The sequence below is a fragment of the Podarcis filfolensis genome (assembly GCF_964270895.1).
Source record: "Podarcis filfolensis genome assembly, chromosome: 9".
Taxonomy (NCBI): domain Eukaryota; kingdom Metazoa; phylum Chordata; class Lepidosauria; order Squamata; family Lacertidae; genus Podarcis; species Podarcis filfolensis.
This window is the reverse complement of record NC_139610.1, coordinates 76,957,663-76,975,080: the sequence shown is the minus strand read 5'-3', so window position 1 is coordinate 76,975,080 and position 17,418 is coordinate 76,957,663. Positions and strand designations below refer to the sequence as shown.

The 17,418-nt window shown below is 50.1% G+C and overlaps 2 protein-coding genes across 2 annotated transcripts in view; one reads left to right on the top strand and one right to left on the bottom strand.

Annotated features, from left to right (window-relative positions):
• WDR54 (WD repeat domain 54) overlaps positions 1–17,418 on the bottom strand; it is a 285,494-nt gene that overhangs the window by 237,868 nt on the left and 30,208 nt on the right. The gene's annotated exons all lie outside the window — the stretch shown is intronic.
• RAB11FIP5 (RAB11 family interacting protein 5) overlaps positions 11,236–17,418 on the top strand; it is a 59,248-nt gene continuing 53,065 nt past the window's right edge. The window contains exon 1 of the mRNA XM_083571032.1: positions 11,236–11,728. Coding sequence (XP_083427158.1) covers positions 11,346–11,728 — 383 coding nt within the window. The 5' untranslated portion in view covers positions 11,236–11,345. The remainder of the gene's footprint in view (positions 11,729–17,418) is intronic.

Sequence of the window (17,418 nt, the reverse complement as noted above, 5' to 3'; positions counted from 1 at the left end):
AGGTCCACTTCCGAGGGTCTTCTGGCGATTCCCTCACTGTGAGAAGCAAAGTTGATTTTTTTAAATTGAAGTTAATTGAAAACAAAACATTCTTGCATATGGTATTACAGAAAAAGGAAAAGGAAGGTTACAGATAGAGATCATTTTGTTCCTATACAATTCACTATACATTCTTACAAAAATACGTAAGACTTTCTGCCCCCTAATGTATTTACCTTTTCTGTTATCCAATTATACAAATAACTTTTATTTCCCCCCCCCCCATAAATAATATCTTGTAGTTTCTTACTACTCTTGGAACCTTAAACATTGATTTTCTAACTCATATATACAGAATTCATTCAAACGCTGTCATAGATGCCACACCGCTTTTGTATTTCATTATATATTTCTTAAACATGTCCCATTTTTGAATAAAGTTTTGATTTATATCGCCTCTCTGCCTGTTTGTCATTTGTGCTATTTCTGCAAATTCTACCAATTTATTGTGCCACTCTATTTTTGTAATAACCCTTTCGCCTTTCCAGTTCTGAGCAATTGGAATTCTTTTTTTTTATAAGATTTTTTTTAAAGTTTTAAAGATTTATATAAAATAGAAAAAACAAAAAACAGAAACAATAAAAATACATACAAAACACAGACAACAACAAGTATAATTTCAATCCCTTATATTCATAAAACTTACTTTCCCGACCTCCTCATACCTCCCCTTTCTGTATTCCAATCTCTAATTAGTTCAATTCAGCAAATCCTTCCCCTAATTTCTATATAATTTTTAACCTTTCTTTTCTTAATCACATAATCATTACAGCTTATAACCACTTAATTTCTGAATCAACATCGTTCTAACCTTCAATAATTTTACAATGTTTCCTAAGATAGTCCTTAAATTTCTTCCAATCTTCTTCCGCCGTCTCTTTTCCCTGGTCTCGGATTCTGCCGGTCATTTCTGCCAGTCCCATATAGTTTATAACTTTCATCTGCCATTCTTCCACGGTGGGTAGCTCTTGTGTCTTCCAATACTTTGCGATGAGTATTCTTGCTGCTGTTGTAGCATACATAAAAAATGTTCTGTCCTTCTTTGGCACCAATTGGCCGACCATGCCCAGGAGAAAGGCCTCTGGTTTCTTCAGGAAGGTATATTTAAATACCTTTTTCATTTCATTATAAATCACTTCCCAGAAAGCCTTAATCCTTGGGCATGTCCTACAAAGGTGAAAGAATGTACCTTCAGTCTCTTTACATTTCCAACACTTATTATCAGGCAAGTGGTAAATTTTTGCGAGCTTGACTGGAGTCATGTACCACCTATAAATCATTTTCATAATATTTTCTTTTAAGGCATTACATGCCGTAAATTTCATACCGGTGGTCCACAACTGTTCCCAGTCCTCAAACATAATTTTATGACCAATATCTTGTGCCCACTTGATCATAGCTGATTTAACTGTTTCATCCTGTGTATTCCATTCCAACATGAGCAATTGGAATTCTTGCGGCCGCAGTTGCATACAAGAAAATTTCTTTTAATTTTTTTGGTATCTCTCTGCCTACCCTTCCGAGCAGGAAGGCCTCAGATTTTTTTGGAAATGTTACTTTTAAGATTTCTTCCAGTTCATCATATATAACATTTCAAAACTCTTTCATCTTTTGACATGCCCACCACATGTGGAACATGTTTCCTTCAGATACCTCACACTGCCAACATTTGTTCGAAGCCAAGTTACAGGGAACCAGGCAGAGGGCCTTCTCGGTGGTGACACCCGCCCTGTGGAATGCCCTCCCACCAGATGTCAGGGAGATAAAGAATTACACAACTTTTAGAAAACATCTGAAGGCGGGGAAGTTTATTATTTTTTATATTTTGCTGGAAGCTGCCCAGAGTGGCTGGGGCACTTATTGTATAAATAATAAAAGTGTTTTCATTATTACAGTATTATTAAAAACCTCCAAGGAAGGAGAGTCTATCGCCTCCTGAGGGAGTCAGTTCCACTGTCAAGCAGCTCTTACTGTGAGAAAGTTGTTGCAAACGTGAAGTGAGAATCTCATTTCTTGTCACTGGCATCCATTAATTCGAGTCTTCCCCTTGGGGGAAGATGAGAAGAGTCCCATAGATCCCACCAGATAAAGACTTTTGGGTCCCAACTAAAGAAGAATGGCAACTTAAGCTGATGGAATATGTGCAGCTTGCAGACTTAACATATAGAATAAGAGAAGAAGAAGAAGAACATGCATTTAGAGAAGATTGGAAAATGTTTATTGAAAATATGGGGGGAATTGTGTACACTTGTAAACATGGGGAGCATTAAGATAAATTCAATGGTGTATGTAAAGAACAGGCTCTAAAAAATGTTGGACGTGTAAAGAAAAAGAGGGTATGTTTTTACATATGTTGTGGAATTGTAAAATAATCAAGAAATATTGGGAAATGATATATAACGAAATGAAAAAGATGTTTAAGATAACCTTTGTCAAAAGTCCAGAAGCATTTTGATTAGGCATTACAGGGCAAGAACGGCCGAAGGAGAAGAAAATTTTCATGTGCGCTACAAAGGTGGCTAGGATCCCGCTAGCCCCAAAGTGGAAAAGTGACAAAATACCAACTAAAGAAGAATGGACAAAATACCAACTAAAGAAGACAAACTGATGGACTACATTGAAATGGCCGAGTTGACTGAGAGATTAAGAGACAAAGACAATAGGGACTTTGAAAAGGAGTGGGAACCATTTACGATGTATTTAGAGAAATATTGTAAAGAAATGAACTCACTCGCAGGATTTGACTAAACACTTACAATTACCCAACAGAATAAAGGAAGGACCTAATTTAGAGAATATAGTACTAAGGTATAACCAAAAAGCAGGGAAATTATTATGCAACAAACCAGAAGAGGAAGTTGAGGGAAGTTGGGGGGGGGGCAGTATTTGGGTTTATATCTGAGATGCTGTTCTTGTGATCAAGATAAAAATGTAAAAATCAATAAAAACTATTTTAAAAAAAGATAAATTCAACGGTGTAAATAAGTTTTGATGGACGTAGTAATGGAATACTGAATGGTTTAGTTTATGTAAAATATTCAGGGATTTATGGCATGCAAAATGAACCATGAAAGAGAAGAAAGGAAGTCATTGATATTTTTAAATAAGTTTTGGATGCTATTTGTCTCTCAAATTCCCTTGTTTCCTTGAAGGCTTCCGGCATTTTCCTCAAGTGCCATACACCCTCTTGACTCTCTCTTTTATTAAAAAATAATTTTTATTAATAATTTCAATATAACAAATTATCATAACATATCATCTTCATCATTCCCCCCAATTTTTTCCCTCCCCAAAAAGAACCCTCCCCCCCCAGACTTCCCTCAGTTCCTCTCTCTGATTTTTCAGCACATGTTGATCTCTGCATATTGTAAAATTGTAAAGATCCTTAAATTGTCTATTATATTAACAGTCAATAAATTGGTGTATGTTTATTCAAAACCTGCCAAGGAGTCCAGTTCATTTTGTTGTTGTTTTGTAAGTAGTTTGTAAAAAGTTCCCACTCTTCTGCCCTCTTGACTCTCTCAAAGCTCCTTCTGAATCCTCCGTCTTCCCATCGACTGTTCAGGACTGCCTTGGGCTGGCAGGGCTGCCTCCTTCCTTCCCAGGTGCTGGTTCCACCTGTGAATAATCTCCAGGTGATCTGCTGTGAGGCTGCTCCGCTGCCTGGAGAGGGAGGGGCGATTAGGTGGCTGCTCCCCACCTAACAGCAGCCTAAAGGGCCCACTCTGGCTAAGGTAAGAAGAGGAGGAGGATGGCACTGTTGGGGTAGTGCCAGGGAGACGGGGCATCGGGCAGGCCCCCAGCTGGCTCCAGCCACTGGCCGGCAGCCGGGCAATCACCGGTCTCCCTTGGAACAGCATCAAACAGCGACACGAGCCTCAGATACGTTTAATAATAATAATAATAATTTATTATTTATACCCTGCCCATCTGGCTGGGTTTCCCCAGCCACTCTGGGCGGCTTCCAACAAAATATTTATTTTTTTTAATAAATATTTATTAAGTTTTCCAATTTTATGCAAACACAAGAAGAAAAAGAAAAAGAAAAATATTAAAAACAAATCAATTTCAATAACAGTTTTTCAATAACATGTTTCTTTGACTTCCTCATACCTCCCCTTCTTGTTTTCTAGTTCAAATTGTTAATCCAGCAAATCCTAATCTCTTAACATTCCTTTTAATTAACACCTTATTTTCCAATCAACTTTTTAAATTTTATGACTTAAACAATTTTAATCCCTGTTATCTTTATCATAACAGCTAGAAACCACAAAAGTTCAATCCAGCATCTTTTCAAAGTTCATTAATTTTATAATATTTCTGTAAATAATCCTTAAATTTCTTCCAATCTTCTTCTGCCGACTCTTCTCCCTGGTCGCGGATTCTGCCAGTCATTTCTGCCAGTCCCATACAGTCAATCAACTTCATCTGCCATTCTTCCAGAGTGGGTAGATCTTGAGTCTTCCAGTGCTTTGCTATAAGTATTCTTGCTGACGTTGTAGCATACATAAAAAAAGTTCTGTCCTTCTTTGGCACCAAATGGCCAACAAAATATTAAAATACAGTAATGCATCAAACATAAAAAGCTTCTCTAAAAAGGGCTGCCTTCAGATTTCTTCTAAAAGTCTGGTAGTTGTTGTTCTCCTTGACATCTGATGGGAGGACGTTCCACAGGGCGGGTGCCACCACCGAGAAGGTCCTCTGCCTGGTTCCCTGTAACCTCACTTCTCACAATGAGGGAACCGCCAGAAGGCCCTCGGCGCAGGACCTCAATGTCCGGGCAGAACGATGGGGGTGGAGTCGCACCTTCATATATACTGGACCAAGGCCGTTTAGAAGCTGTGCATGCTCTATCAGCAGAGTGAATAAATCTTCTCACAACAGAAGAGGCGGACAGACACATATGTAAGCATTATTTACAGGCATTTATTCAGCATAGTTCAGGAACAAAGAAAAAACATGTCTGCTTCCCTTCGTGTCCAGCACATCAAAAGCAATATACAAACGGAAGTTCCCAGCAAGCCTGTGCTGGAAGTAAACACACAACAGTCATGCCTGTTCCCTTTTAAGGTGGAACGGAACTATATCCTAACAGACACTGCCTAGTGGTTGGAGCTGTAAGCAGCATTCTGCTCCGGGGTCCTTTACACCTGCCGCCTCTTTTTCCCAAGCTGAGCGTTGCAGGGCGCTCACGGAATAATGCAGAGCTGCGTTTGGTGAGATCCCTGCAAAAGCGGGCGTGCAGAATTGGTGCAGGGGTTCAGAAGCTGCAATGCTCCCTCCTCGAAAGCCACTGCATTGGGAGAGACGGGAATGTGGAAGAATTTCGAAGAGGAAGGCCTGCAGGCCAAGCGCCAGGCAGTCAGACTGACCATTGCAGAGGCAGCTCCATCGCAAGTCCTCCCCGCTTCAGAAATGCGAAGGAAGCATTGCTTAAGCAAGGAGGTCTTCCTCCCCGCCCAGAATTCCCCCACGCCCACACTTTGCTTTAAAAGCACCCCAGATTCATTCCAGGTCCACAGCAGCCCCAAAGCGATGGCACAGAGCCAGTTTGCTTTGCACAGCTAGGAGCTAAACATGCTTCTGAGCGGGCTTTTGCCAGCTTGGGGGGGGGTGTGTGTCCTCAGCTCCTGAAGGAAACACCTCACAGGTCGAATGAATGTAGCCAGCAAAGGAGGCAGGAGTCTCGGTTTCCCAGACGGGAGCCATGAGGCAGTGAGTTCCCTGGATTATTTGCGGGGGGAGCCATTCAGACTCAGCTAGAACTTCCTGCAAGTGAAAGGGACTGCGTTTAAAAAGGGGGCTTTGCTCTTGTTGGTTTGGAGAGGGGAGCCTTATTTTATGGGGGAGGCCTTTGAATTCCAAGCTAGAATCCGGCATCACCTATAAGGCAGCCTTGCTGCTGTGGAGACCCACAACCCTCTCCTCCCTTCTGAATACCAGGCGGGGGGTGGGGAGGCTCCTGTGTTCGAATCCTGATTGTGGGTTTCTCCCTGGGGCATCTGAGGGGTCCCTGTGAGAAGAGGATGCTGGACTAGATGGGCCATTGATTTGATCCAAGAGTTCAGAGTCAGGAGCTGGCTGGGAGGAGACAGAGGCGTACCTAGGGGTCATCCAGACTGGCCCCTGTGATAAGAATTTTAAGGTCTTAGATATATAATAAATGTACCAACCAAGCACGTACATGGATCAACACAGGAAGACCGACCTGGAACCATTTTTGGTTCCCCAACTGTCCCAATGTTTTCTCTGCAAGGTCAAAGGAAAATGGAAAAGCCTCCCCATTGTCTTTTCCTTCACAAATCCTGTCTTAAGGGCACATTTAAGATATGAATAGGGTGTGAGCCTGTGACCTGGCCCAGGAACTAAGTATTTATCATTACAAAAGACTGACCAGGCTCCCCAGGGTATCCAGTCAAGTAAGCATTAACAGGTAACCTGCCAGACAGGAGGTAAACAAAGCGCTCAGATTTCTGCTGTAGACCACCTTCTCTGTGATGTAGGTATGATGTATTGGGGTGGTGGTCTTGAGCTACACCCCTTCTGTGATGTATGTATGATGTTTCTGGGGGTGGTCTTGAGCTCCAGGGCGGGCAATTTAAAATGTCTTTATAAGGGTGCGCACACCTTTGTTCTGGGTCCTCCTCCTTTCCTGCATGTGAAGGGGGCACCCTGTTGCAACAGATCAATAAAGATCAGGTTTCTTAGCTGCTTTGCTTCTCAATATTCTCTGGTTGGCCTCTGTTATTCTCTCCTACCAATAGGGAACCTACATAAGGACTCTATATGGGCTTTTGGGTACCCCATAGGGAAAAAAGGGAATATTTTTGTTTATAAAACCCCCACCAAGGGGCAGGCCCAGGGCAACACAAAAATGGTGCCTCTCCATGCCAATACAGCCCCTTGCCAAGGGAGCCTGAGTCTGCCTGTGGGTGGGGAGCCCCTGCCCCTCCTTTTCGAGGAAGGTTTAACCACCGAGCAAGAGAGATGGAGGGCTGGCTTGGATGAGGAGGAAGAGGAAGAAGGAGGAGGAGGAGAAGAGTTTGGATTTGATATCCCGCTTTATCACTACCTGAAGGAGTCTCAAAGCGCCTCACATTCTCCTTCCTGCCCCACAACAAACCCTCTGTGAGGTGAGTGGGGCTGAGAGACTTCAGAGAAGCGTGACTGGCCCAAGGTCACCCAGCAGCTGCAGGTGGAGGAGCGGGGAAGCGAACCCGGTTCACCAGATTACGAGACTACCGCTCTTAACTACTACACCACGCTGGCTCTTTGACCCTCGATGGTGAGCAGGCCCCAAAGCGCTTGTGGGTGGCTCAAAATGCCTCTTGTTCTCCTGAACCCGCTGGCTGTTTGGAGGAGGAAGAGACGGAGGCCGCGGACATCCGATCCCTGTGGCAGGTGCCCTTCAGCTGACACAGGGGAGCTGGACGTGTCCTTGCCAGAGAGATGCAGCTGCTGCAGAGATGATCCTGTGTGGGATTTGCCCAAATTCCTTTCAGCTGGCCCACACGGGGGGGGGGCTCTCTGTGGGAGAGGCAGGGGGTTGTTGGCCCCAGGGCTTCGGAGCTTGGCAGGGGCATCCAGGGGCAAATGTATCCCTCCTCCCACCCAGCTTATCTACATTTGTCCTTGGCTGGAGCCACACTCCTAGGACCAAGACTCACGGCTCCAGAATTTGCACCAGGCATTTCTGCAGCTGCAACAAAGCAAAGTGTTTTGTGTGCGCGAGGGAGATCAGCTAAGCCAGGCATGCATCATGAGACAGACCTGGGGTGGGTGGGTGAAAATGAGAGCTCACTTCTGGCCACGAGTTTCCTCAGATGCAGCATCGAGGATCCACAGTCCATCCTGGATTATGCCTTCCTTCGTCAATGGCAGGCCAGTCCTGTCCAGGCGCTGGTCACCTCCAGGATAGATTGCTGCAATTGCTCGATTGGGGGCCTGCCCTTGGGGTCGGTCCAGAAGCGGCAGCCGTTGCAAAATGCAGCTGCTCATCTGCTCACTGGAGAAGGCCCGTCTTACCCACAGAGGCTAGCGGTGCAGGGCGCCACGGTGCCAAGTCCTGGAGGGTGCCAGGCGAGAGTCCGGGGAACACCGAACGAGCGCGCTGAGTGAGCGAGGGACGCCCCCTCGTTCGCTAGGCACAGGCCTGCTTGCTCGGTGTGCTGCCTGCTGTGGCCACCATGGCACAAAGTGGCCAGCTGAGCCGGCAGGCACCGCGTCCAGCCTCTGCCTCTTCCCCGCTGGAGGAGCCGCCCTCCAGCCGCTGCCCGCCTCCTGCAGCCCTAAAAAAGGTCAAAAACTCTGGGAAAGGGGGGCGCCAGAGGGATCTGTGCACCACGGCGCCCGATATGCTTAAGATGGCCCTGCACTGAGGCAAACTATTGTCAACACGTCTCCCCACTGGGAAGAGTTGCCCGGGCTTTTAATGAGCTCCTGGGTTAAGTTCAAGGTGCCATTTTGGGTGAATAAAAGCCCAATGCAGCTCAGGACCAGGAGACCTGGAAGGCTGTCTCCTCGCTGCTCTGCCCAGTCAGTCCCTGCGCTCTGCAGGTGAGGAGGGTCTTCTGCAGGTACTGTCTTCTCAGGGGTCAGCTTTGCAGAATGCAGAAATTGGGCCTTTTTTAAATAATAATTTTAATTAATTTTCCATTAAAAGCATCCAAACAATACAAATCAAATCATAATCCAATTCCAGAAAAACAGACAAAACAAACAAACACACACACACACACACACACACACACACACAAAAGACCAAATTACAATCCAGTTACAATTAGTGCTGTGTCAGCTACCCTTTGGAAATAAAATAATAATAATAATATTAATAATAATAGATGCACTGCTCCTTAAAAATTCAAGGCTGCCACATCAGTGGTTAATAAGTCATAGAATCACAGGACTGTACAGTTGGAAGGGATACCCAAGGCTCATCTATTCCCACCCACTGCAACACAGGGAATGAGTTTGCCTTCTGTTTTTCTCTTGCAATGCTGATAAATAGGCAACATGTATTTGAACAGGATTTGGCTGCCACACATCTCGGGAGGCAAGGAGTGAGCTGGTCTCTTAAAGGATCTGCGGCAACAGTTTTAAGTCTGCCGCTGGCTCTGCAAATACGGAAAAGGGAGAAGGCTTGTACGGCACGGTGACACACCCAGGAATGCGTAGCCCCCGCTTGAGAAGTGCAACATGCATGTGTTTTCTGCGACCTGGCACTGGAGCTTGGGGCATTTCTCCGCTGCCATGAACGTACTCACCCGAGAGGGAGCATTGCCCAATGGCTACTGCCTTCCCACTGAAATATCCTCCTCTGGGCTGAACTCAGTTCACTGTCTCCAGACCCCTCTTGCTTCAGAGGGGCACTGTGCTATAAGCTGGGGAGTCACGTCACAGATCTACCATTAAAATATTTCCCCATAAGCAATTTCTCTAATGCAGTCATAACTCATGTTACGTCCGCTTCATGTTACGTTCTTTCAGGTTATGTCCTGTGGCGACCCGGAAGTACTGGAAAGGGTTACTGGTACTTCTGGGTTTTGCCACTTGTGCAGACACTCAAAATGATGTAACGTGCATGCGCAGAAGCGACGAATCGCAACCCGCACGTGCGAAGACGCGCCGCTGCAGGTTGCGCTCTTTTCATGTTGTGAATGGGCTTCTGGAACGGATCCTGTTTGCAACCAGAGGTACCACTGTAAATCCCCCACTTTGGACCAGAACTAGCAGAGGAAATTCCAGCTTCAACTCACGAGACCCTGCATATAAGGGAGGGGCCAAATTTTTGCTGCTGTGGTGTGCGGCATGTAGTATCAGGGCTGGAATTGTTTATTATTATTATTATTATATTTACTATTACTATTATTATATTTCCCAAGGCAACCCAAGGCGACTTACAACGAAAGGCAGGGAGGAACAGATATTGATGAGCCGGAAGGTGTGCAACAAGACGATCCAGGGCCTGGAAACCAAGCCTGATGAGGAACGGTTGAAGGAGCTGGGTATGTTGAGCCTGGAGGAGACGGAGAGCAGATACGAGAACCATCTTTAAAGGAGATGGCTCAGTCAGGAGAGCTCGAGACTCTTAATCTCAGGGTTGCGGTTTCAAGAACCATGTTGGGCAAAAGATTCCTGCCTTGCAGGGGGTTGGACTAGATGACCCTGGTGGTTCCCTTCCAACTCTGTGAATGCTTCTGTTATAGCTGAAGGGCTGTTCAGAGGGAAGAGGGAGCAAGCTTGTTTTCTGGTGCTCCTCCAGAGGGGAAGACACGAACCAATGAAATCAAGTTACAAGAAAAGGGAAGAACTTTCTGACTGCATGCGCCAGCCATTCAAAAGTTGAATGGGCTTCCTCGGGAGGTGGTGGCCTCTCCTTCCTTGGAGGCTTTCCTACAGGGGTTGGATAGCCATTTGTGAGAGATGGTTGTGCTGTGATTCCTGCACTTGAGGGGGTTGGTCTAGATGACCCTCAGGGATCCCTTCCAACCGTCCAGTTCTATGATACTATGATTAAAATACTCCCAGAAATAAATAAACGGGCTTCTCTGTGGCAGTCACTGGAAAGGGCTCAGGGGGAGGCCACCCCACAGAAAGTTTGGCATGTGCCCTGCCAAACCGAGTCTAGCCCAAGCTGCCATTCGCCAGGCGAGCCGAAGGAGCGCTCCGCGGTGCCAATGGGGCTGCCCGGGAGAGCTTGGCTGGGGATCGTGTCCCTCCTGCACCCCCACCCCCTCCCAAGACAGGCCCTGGGCCAACCCCGCCGGGATTGGGGAGGGGGGAAGAGCTGGCCGCCCGCCAGGGGCCCATCGGGGCGCAGAGCCCGGATTCTGCAAAGGCGCACCAGCGGCGGTCCGCGTTGCATTTCCCGGGTTGCAAAGGCGATGGGGGCAGCCCGTCTTTTGCATCTCCCCCCGGGGCGGGAGCGGCGCTCGGATCCTGCCCCGGGCTGCTGGAAGGTGGAGGGGGGGCGGCGGTGGAGAGAAAGAGCAAGAGGCGGCGCCAGCAGCCCCCTCGCCTCGCAAGCGCAGCGTCTGCAGCTGCCGAGCTGGCCGCGCGTGCGACGGGGCGCGAGGAGGAGCCTGCGGAGGAAGGAGGGAAAGAGGGAGGGGAGAAGGAGGGAAGGAGAGAAAGAGGGAGGGGAGGAAGGAGGGAAGGAGGAGGAGAGGAGGAGAGGAGGGAGGGCGCGTCTTGGCCAGCAGCAAGCCGAGGAGGCCGGCCGGGCGCCCGGACAGACGGAGGGACGCGGAGCCGCCGCCGCCGCCGCTGCAGAGGCCCGAGCTTGTGCGCCTTCTCCGGCGAGGATGAGCCGGGTGTCGTCGGCGGCGGATGGGGCGCCGTCCTCGCCGCCGTCGTGGCTGCCCAGCCACGTCCAGGTGACGGTGGTGCAGGCGCGGGCTCTGCGCGCCAAGGGCGGCCCGTCGGGCGACGCCTTCGTGGCTCTGCAGCTGGGCGGCCAGAAGTACCGCACGCCGGTGGCGCCGCAGCGGAGCGGGCCGCGCTGGGCCGACGAGTGCGCGCTCCAGCTGCCGCCCACGCCCGGCCCCGACGACGCCGACGACGACCCGGCGCTCCTGCTGCAGATCACCGTCTGGCAACGCGCGCTGGTCGGCACCGACCGCTTCCTCGGGCGCGCCGCCGTCCCGCTGCGCCAGCTGCTCCAGCGAGGCGGATCCCACCCGGACCAGTAAGTGGGGCTGGATTGGGGCCTGGGGCTGGGATGGGGGGTTAAGGCGACTTGGCCAGGGTGCCCCTGAGCCCGCGCAGAGGGCGCCTCTCTCGCCCAGGGACGGGGAATGGCTCACCAAGGACCAGGAGCGGGGTGGGGTGCTTTTCTTTGGGGCGGCAAGAGTGCCTCTGAGCCCGTGCAGAGCGCCCCTCCGACGCCCTGGGGGTTTCCCCCTGTGGGTCTGCAGCACGCGAGCATGTGCAGAGCGCCGCGGCAGCCGAGGTCGAGGCAGGAGCGCCGCTCCGCAGCCGCCGTCGAGTTTTCAGTTCTGCAGAGCGCACTGCGGGGTTGCGCGCCGGGTGTGCAAATGGGGCGGAGGAAAGGGGGCGGCAGCTCCTGCAGTGGGTCGGGAAGGCCAAGTTGGATGGGGGGGGGCGCGTTGCATGGACGCCCCAGGTCTCCAAGGCCGAGCCGGGCGAAGTCGACAGCAACTGCCCCAGCGGGAGAGGCGTCCGCCCGGGTTGCTGCCTTTGCGCTTCCCGGCGGAGGAGAATTGCAGAGTCACTCTCTTTGCGTCCGGCCCTGCAAGGATTGCTCTTTGCACCTCGCAGCCGCGAAGCCTCAGGGCCTGCTCTCCCCCCCCCCCCCCCGGGACCCTCCGGATGCAACTTTTGGACTGCAACTCCCATCAGCCCCTGCAAGCACATAAGGGGGGGTGCAGTCTGCCAGAGGGGTTCTCTGGGACGCACAAGGCGGCTGGACCCAACCCAAATGCTCTTTTGGCTGAGACTCTCAGCACGCCTTAGCTTTGGGCGTCCAGTGTTGGAAGATTCCCGACAGAGAGAAGAAAGTCCTTCTTGCAGTGCGTAGTTGAACTGTGGAACTCCCTCCCACTGGAGGCAGGTGTGTAAAAGATTAGACAGCACAACAAGCCACAGGTGTCGAACCTCCACAGCCAGAGGCAGTGATGCCTCCAAACACCGGTGGCTCGGATTTGCATGGGCAGAGTGCTTTTGGCCTGTGTGCTCCCAGTACATTTCCGAGCACAATTCATAGTGTTGGTGCTGACCTTTAAAGCCCTAAATGGCCTCAGCCCAGTAGACCTGAAGGAGCGTCTCCACCCCCATCGTTCTGCCCGGACACTGAGGTCCAGCCCCGAGGGCCTTCTGGCGGTTCCCTCATTGCGAGAAGCCAAGTTACAGGGAACCAGGCAGAGGGCCTTCTTGGTGATGGCGCCTGCCCTGTGGAACGCCCTCTCACCAGATGTCAAGGGAATAAACAACTATCTGACTTTTAGAAGACATCTGAAGGCAGCCCTGTATAGGGAAACTTAATGTTTGATGCATTACGGTATTTTAATATTTTGCTGGAAGCCGCCCAGAGTTGCTGGGGAAGCCCAGCCAGATGGGCGGGGTATAAATAAATAATAATAATAATAATTATTATTCCTGCCGGCACCTGGGTGGCCCCAGGGAGACCAGGATGCTGGACCAGAGGGGCAATTGGCATCGTCCAATGTTTTCCCAAGAGGTGCTGAGAACGGGACTGAACTTTTCCTGCCTTTCAGGAGCCCAAGTGCTGGGTTTGGCCGGTGGTCCAGCTTGCCCAGTTTTTGTTCTCTCCCTGGCAAGCGTAGCTGCCCCGTCCCCACTTGTGGTTCTTCAGGTCTTCAGAGGGTTGATGGAACATGGCGCTAACATCATGAGAACATAACCACCTCGGAAGAGCCTGCTGGATTAGGCCCTGTTCTCACCAGTTGCCCCCAAAGCAGGCACCCCATCCTGCGGCCCTCCAGATGTTTTGGACTACAGTTCCCATCACCCCTGACCACTGGTCCTGTTAGTTGGGATCATGGGAGTTGTAGGCCAAAACATCTGGAGGGCGGCAGGTTGGGGATGCCTGCCCCAAAGGGAAACCTGCAAGCGGGATTCGAACACAAGAGCAGCTATCCCGTCCTCCTGGGGTTTCCAGAAACGGGGATTCAGAAGCCTGGCAGTCCCTGACTGTGGAGGGCGAGCAGAGCTGTCCCGGCTAGGAGCCATCCATAGCCCTCTCCTCCTCCAGGAATTTGGCCAGTCCTCTTTTCAAGGCACCCAGGCCATCGCTGCTTCTTGTGGGAGGGAGTTCCATAGTCGAACTGTGTGCTCTAACTATGCAACAGACCAAAGCAGCGCCAAAGGTGCAGCCAGTCCCAATTTCCTGGGGTCAGAAGGGCTTCCTGCAGCCTTTGAAAGGCTCATTTTGGGGAAGGAAGGCGGGCGGGCGGTGAGCATTTCTCCCCCTGTCCTGGTGGGGCAAAGCTCAGCCTCCCCCTCCAGCCCCCTCTTCCTGCTGGGAGGCCTGGGGAGCAAGTGGGGTTCAGCCCTTCGGGGAGGGAAAGGGGGTCATTGAGGCCTGAGCTTAGGGGGCTCAGCGTGTCAGCCAAGTGGGGCTCCTGGTGCGCCCCCCATGCCAGGAACCTTTGCAAGGGATCTGCTGGGGGGGGGGAGGAGGAGGGAATGGACTCCAGACTTTCTGTTGTGGCAACCGTAACCTCGGTTTATGGTGCCATTTGGCAATTGGCTTCTATATCTGAGTTTCTAACCCTGGTTTTCATGTGTTGCAAACCGTTTGGAGATATTTTCCCCCTTTAAAATAGAAAGCAGCATAGAAATGAAATTAATAACAACCCCAACTGCAAATTTCGCGGGAGGAAACAGTGCCTAGACATTCTGTTGTGGCAACAATGATAACCTATTTAAAAAAAAAAAAAAAAATTATTAACCAATTTCAACATAACAATTTGTAAATCCTCATTATCAATTACATTATTTTCCCCACTTTATTCCCCTCCCTCACCCCCTCAAAGACTTCCCTCACCTCCCATCCCTGATTTTTTTACATATCTTGTTTTCTGCATGTCATAAAATTGTACATATCCTTGCTTTGTCTATCATACGTTCAACTAATAAATGTGTGAATGTTTATTCCAATTATAACCTACGCTTAATGTGCCCTTGGCGATTAGCTCCTTTCCGACCCTGGTGTGGAAGAGCCCTTTGAGGTAGCCTGAGAAAGGGCCAGGGTGGCGCTGCCTGCGGGGCCCAGACAGGACCATAGGGAGTGACCTTCTCCTGAGTCAGGCCCCTGGACTCTGACTGGCAGCAGTGGCTCTCCGGGGTTTCAGGCAGGATCTTCTCCTAGCGCTGCCTGGAGATGCTGCCAGTGGGGATGGGAGAGGGACCCTCTGCTTGCTGCCAGCTGCTCTCCCCCTGAGGCTGCGGCTCCTCCCCACTCTGGGGCACCCATCACCAGCCTCTAGCCTTCCTGCAATGGGGGCTGTTGAAATATCCTTTGCTGGTGACTAGCTGAGTTTTGGGAGGTGAAGGAGCGTCCTCTCGCTTGCATGTCAGCTGTCTAATAATAATAATAATAATAATAATAATAATAATAATAAAAAAATATACCTCGCCCATCTGACAGGGTTTCCCCAGCCACTCTGGGCGGCTCTCAACAGAATATTAAAAACAAGATAGAAGATCAGACATTTAAAACCTCCCTAAACTGGGCTGCCTTCAGCTGTCTGCTAAAAGTCAGATACAGTGGTACCTCGGGTTAAGTACTTAATTCGTTCCGGAGGTCCGTTCTTAACCTGAAACTGTTCTTAACCTGAAGCACCACTTTAGCTAATGGGGCCTCCGGCTGCCGCTGCACCGCCAGAGCACGATTTCTGTTCTCATCCTGAAGCAAAGTTCTTAACCCGAGGTAATATTTCTGGGTTAGCAGAGTCTGTTACCTGAAGCGTATGTAACCTGAAGCATGTGTAACCCGAGGTACCACTGTACTAAAAACACGCTAAAACATCAAACCTTAAAGACTTCCCTAAACAGGGCTGCCTTCAGATGTCTCCTAAAAGTCAGATAGTTGTTTATTTCCTTGACATCTGGTAGGAGGGAGTTCCACAGGGAGGGCGCCACCACCGAGAAGGCCCTCTGTATTGGGAGAACCTGTGTCTTGCAAGGGAGATCCGTTCCACTCCCTCTCCCACCTGAGGAGCCGCCTTGATCCGAAGGGGCGTTTGATGTGCAAAACAGATCGTGGGAGACAGGAGCAGGCGGCTCTGACATCCCTTTGGGGAGCTGCTCAAAGACCCGGCGCAGCTCAAAGGAAGACGTTCTCGTGACCCAAATACTTTGTGCAGGTTTGCTTCCCTCGCACAGCTCTGCCCCAAGGCTGATAGAAATTCTACGCAGCAATTTCATCTTAGGAAAAATAATGCCGAGTTCTGTGCCCGGTGCCAAATGTTGAAGCTGTTGAGAGGCACATGAGTCCCAGCATAGTCTGGGACAGCCTTTCTCAACCTGTGAGTCCCCAGATGTTGCTGAACTGCAACTCCCATCACCCCCAGCTAGCAAGGCCAGAGTTCAGGGATGATGGGAGTTGTAGTCCAACAACATCTGGGGACCCACAGGTGGAGAACCGCTGGACTAGGAGATGCTTTTGGAGCTCAAGTAGCCAAAGAAAGTTGAGCCTGCTTTAGCCCTGCACACCTCACTGCAGGAACGTTGTCAATTTGGTTAGCAAACTGCAAGGCACAACCTCTTCTGGTCTCTGTGTGTCCCTTGTGTCTTCATAATATCTTAAGGGTCCGGGGCTTCCAGGGTCCTCTTTCGTTCCCCCCAGAGATGTGGAAAGGCCTGTTGGTGGGACCCCCGTGGGGAGGTTTAGGAGTCTGCAAGGCCCACCCTGCATTCATCTGATTGGGGGCTCGTTGGCACAGCACCCAGCTTCAGTCCCCAGTGGCAGCATCTTCTCCAGGCAGGATGGGAACGTCCCCTGTCTGAAACCCCAGACAGCCTCTGCCAGTCAGTGTCTGGAGGCAGTTGGATGGCAGCTAACGGATTGAGGTTGAATCCTGACAAAACAGAAGTACTCTTTTTGGGGGACGGGGGGGTGCAGGTGTGGGGGATTCCCTGGTCCTGAATGGGGCAACTGTGCCCCTGAAGGACCAGGTGCGCAGCCTGGGATTCATTTTGTACCCACAGCTGTCCATGGAGGCTCAGGTCAGTTCTGTGTCCAGGGCAGCTGTCTACCAGCTTCATCTGGTACGCAGGATGAGACCCTCCCTGCCTGCAGACAGTTTTGCCAGAGTGGTGCATGCTCTGGTTATCTCCCTCTTGGACTACTGCAATGCGCTCTACGTGGGGCTACCTTTGAAGGTGACCCGGAAACTACAACTAATCCAGAACGCGGCAGCTAGGCTGGTGACTGGGAGTGGCCGCCGAGACCATATAACACCAGTCCTGAAAGACCTACGTTGGCTCCCAGTATGATGCTTTATTGTTTTATTATTATTATTATTATTATTATTATTATTATTATTATCACCAATAATTCTGTTGGAAGCTAGGGAAACCCAGCCAGATGGGCAGGGTATAAATAATAAATTGCTACTACTAGGTGTGCCAGTGGCCTGACTGTATAAGGCAGCTTTGTATGTTCAGAGTCAGTTGTGTTTCCTCTGCCATTGTGGGATCCCAGGTGCCTCAACTCTGTGTGACTGTGAGAGAAGACTTGAGGGCTTCCTCTTGGGACCCTGAACGTCCGTGTTGTTCGTTCCAGGACGAGTCCTGGAGCCCACCAGCCCCTCTCCAAGAGAGCTGCCGCCTTGGGCGTGCAGTGAGCCTACTGTCTGTGCTGTCTCCCTTCCCAGAGGTGGGGGCCCTCGC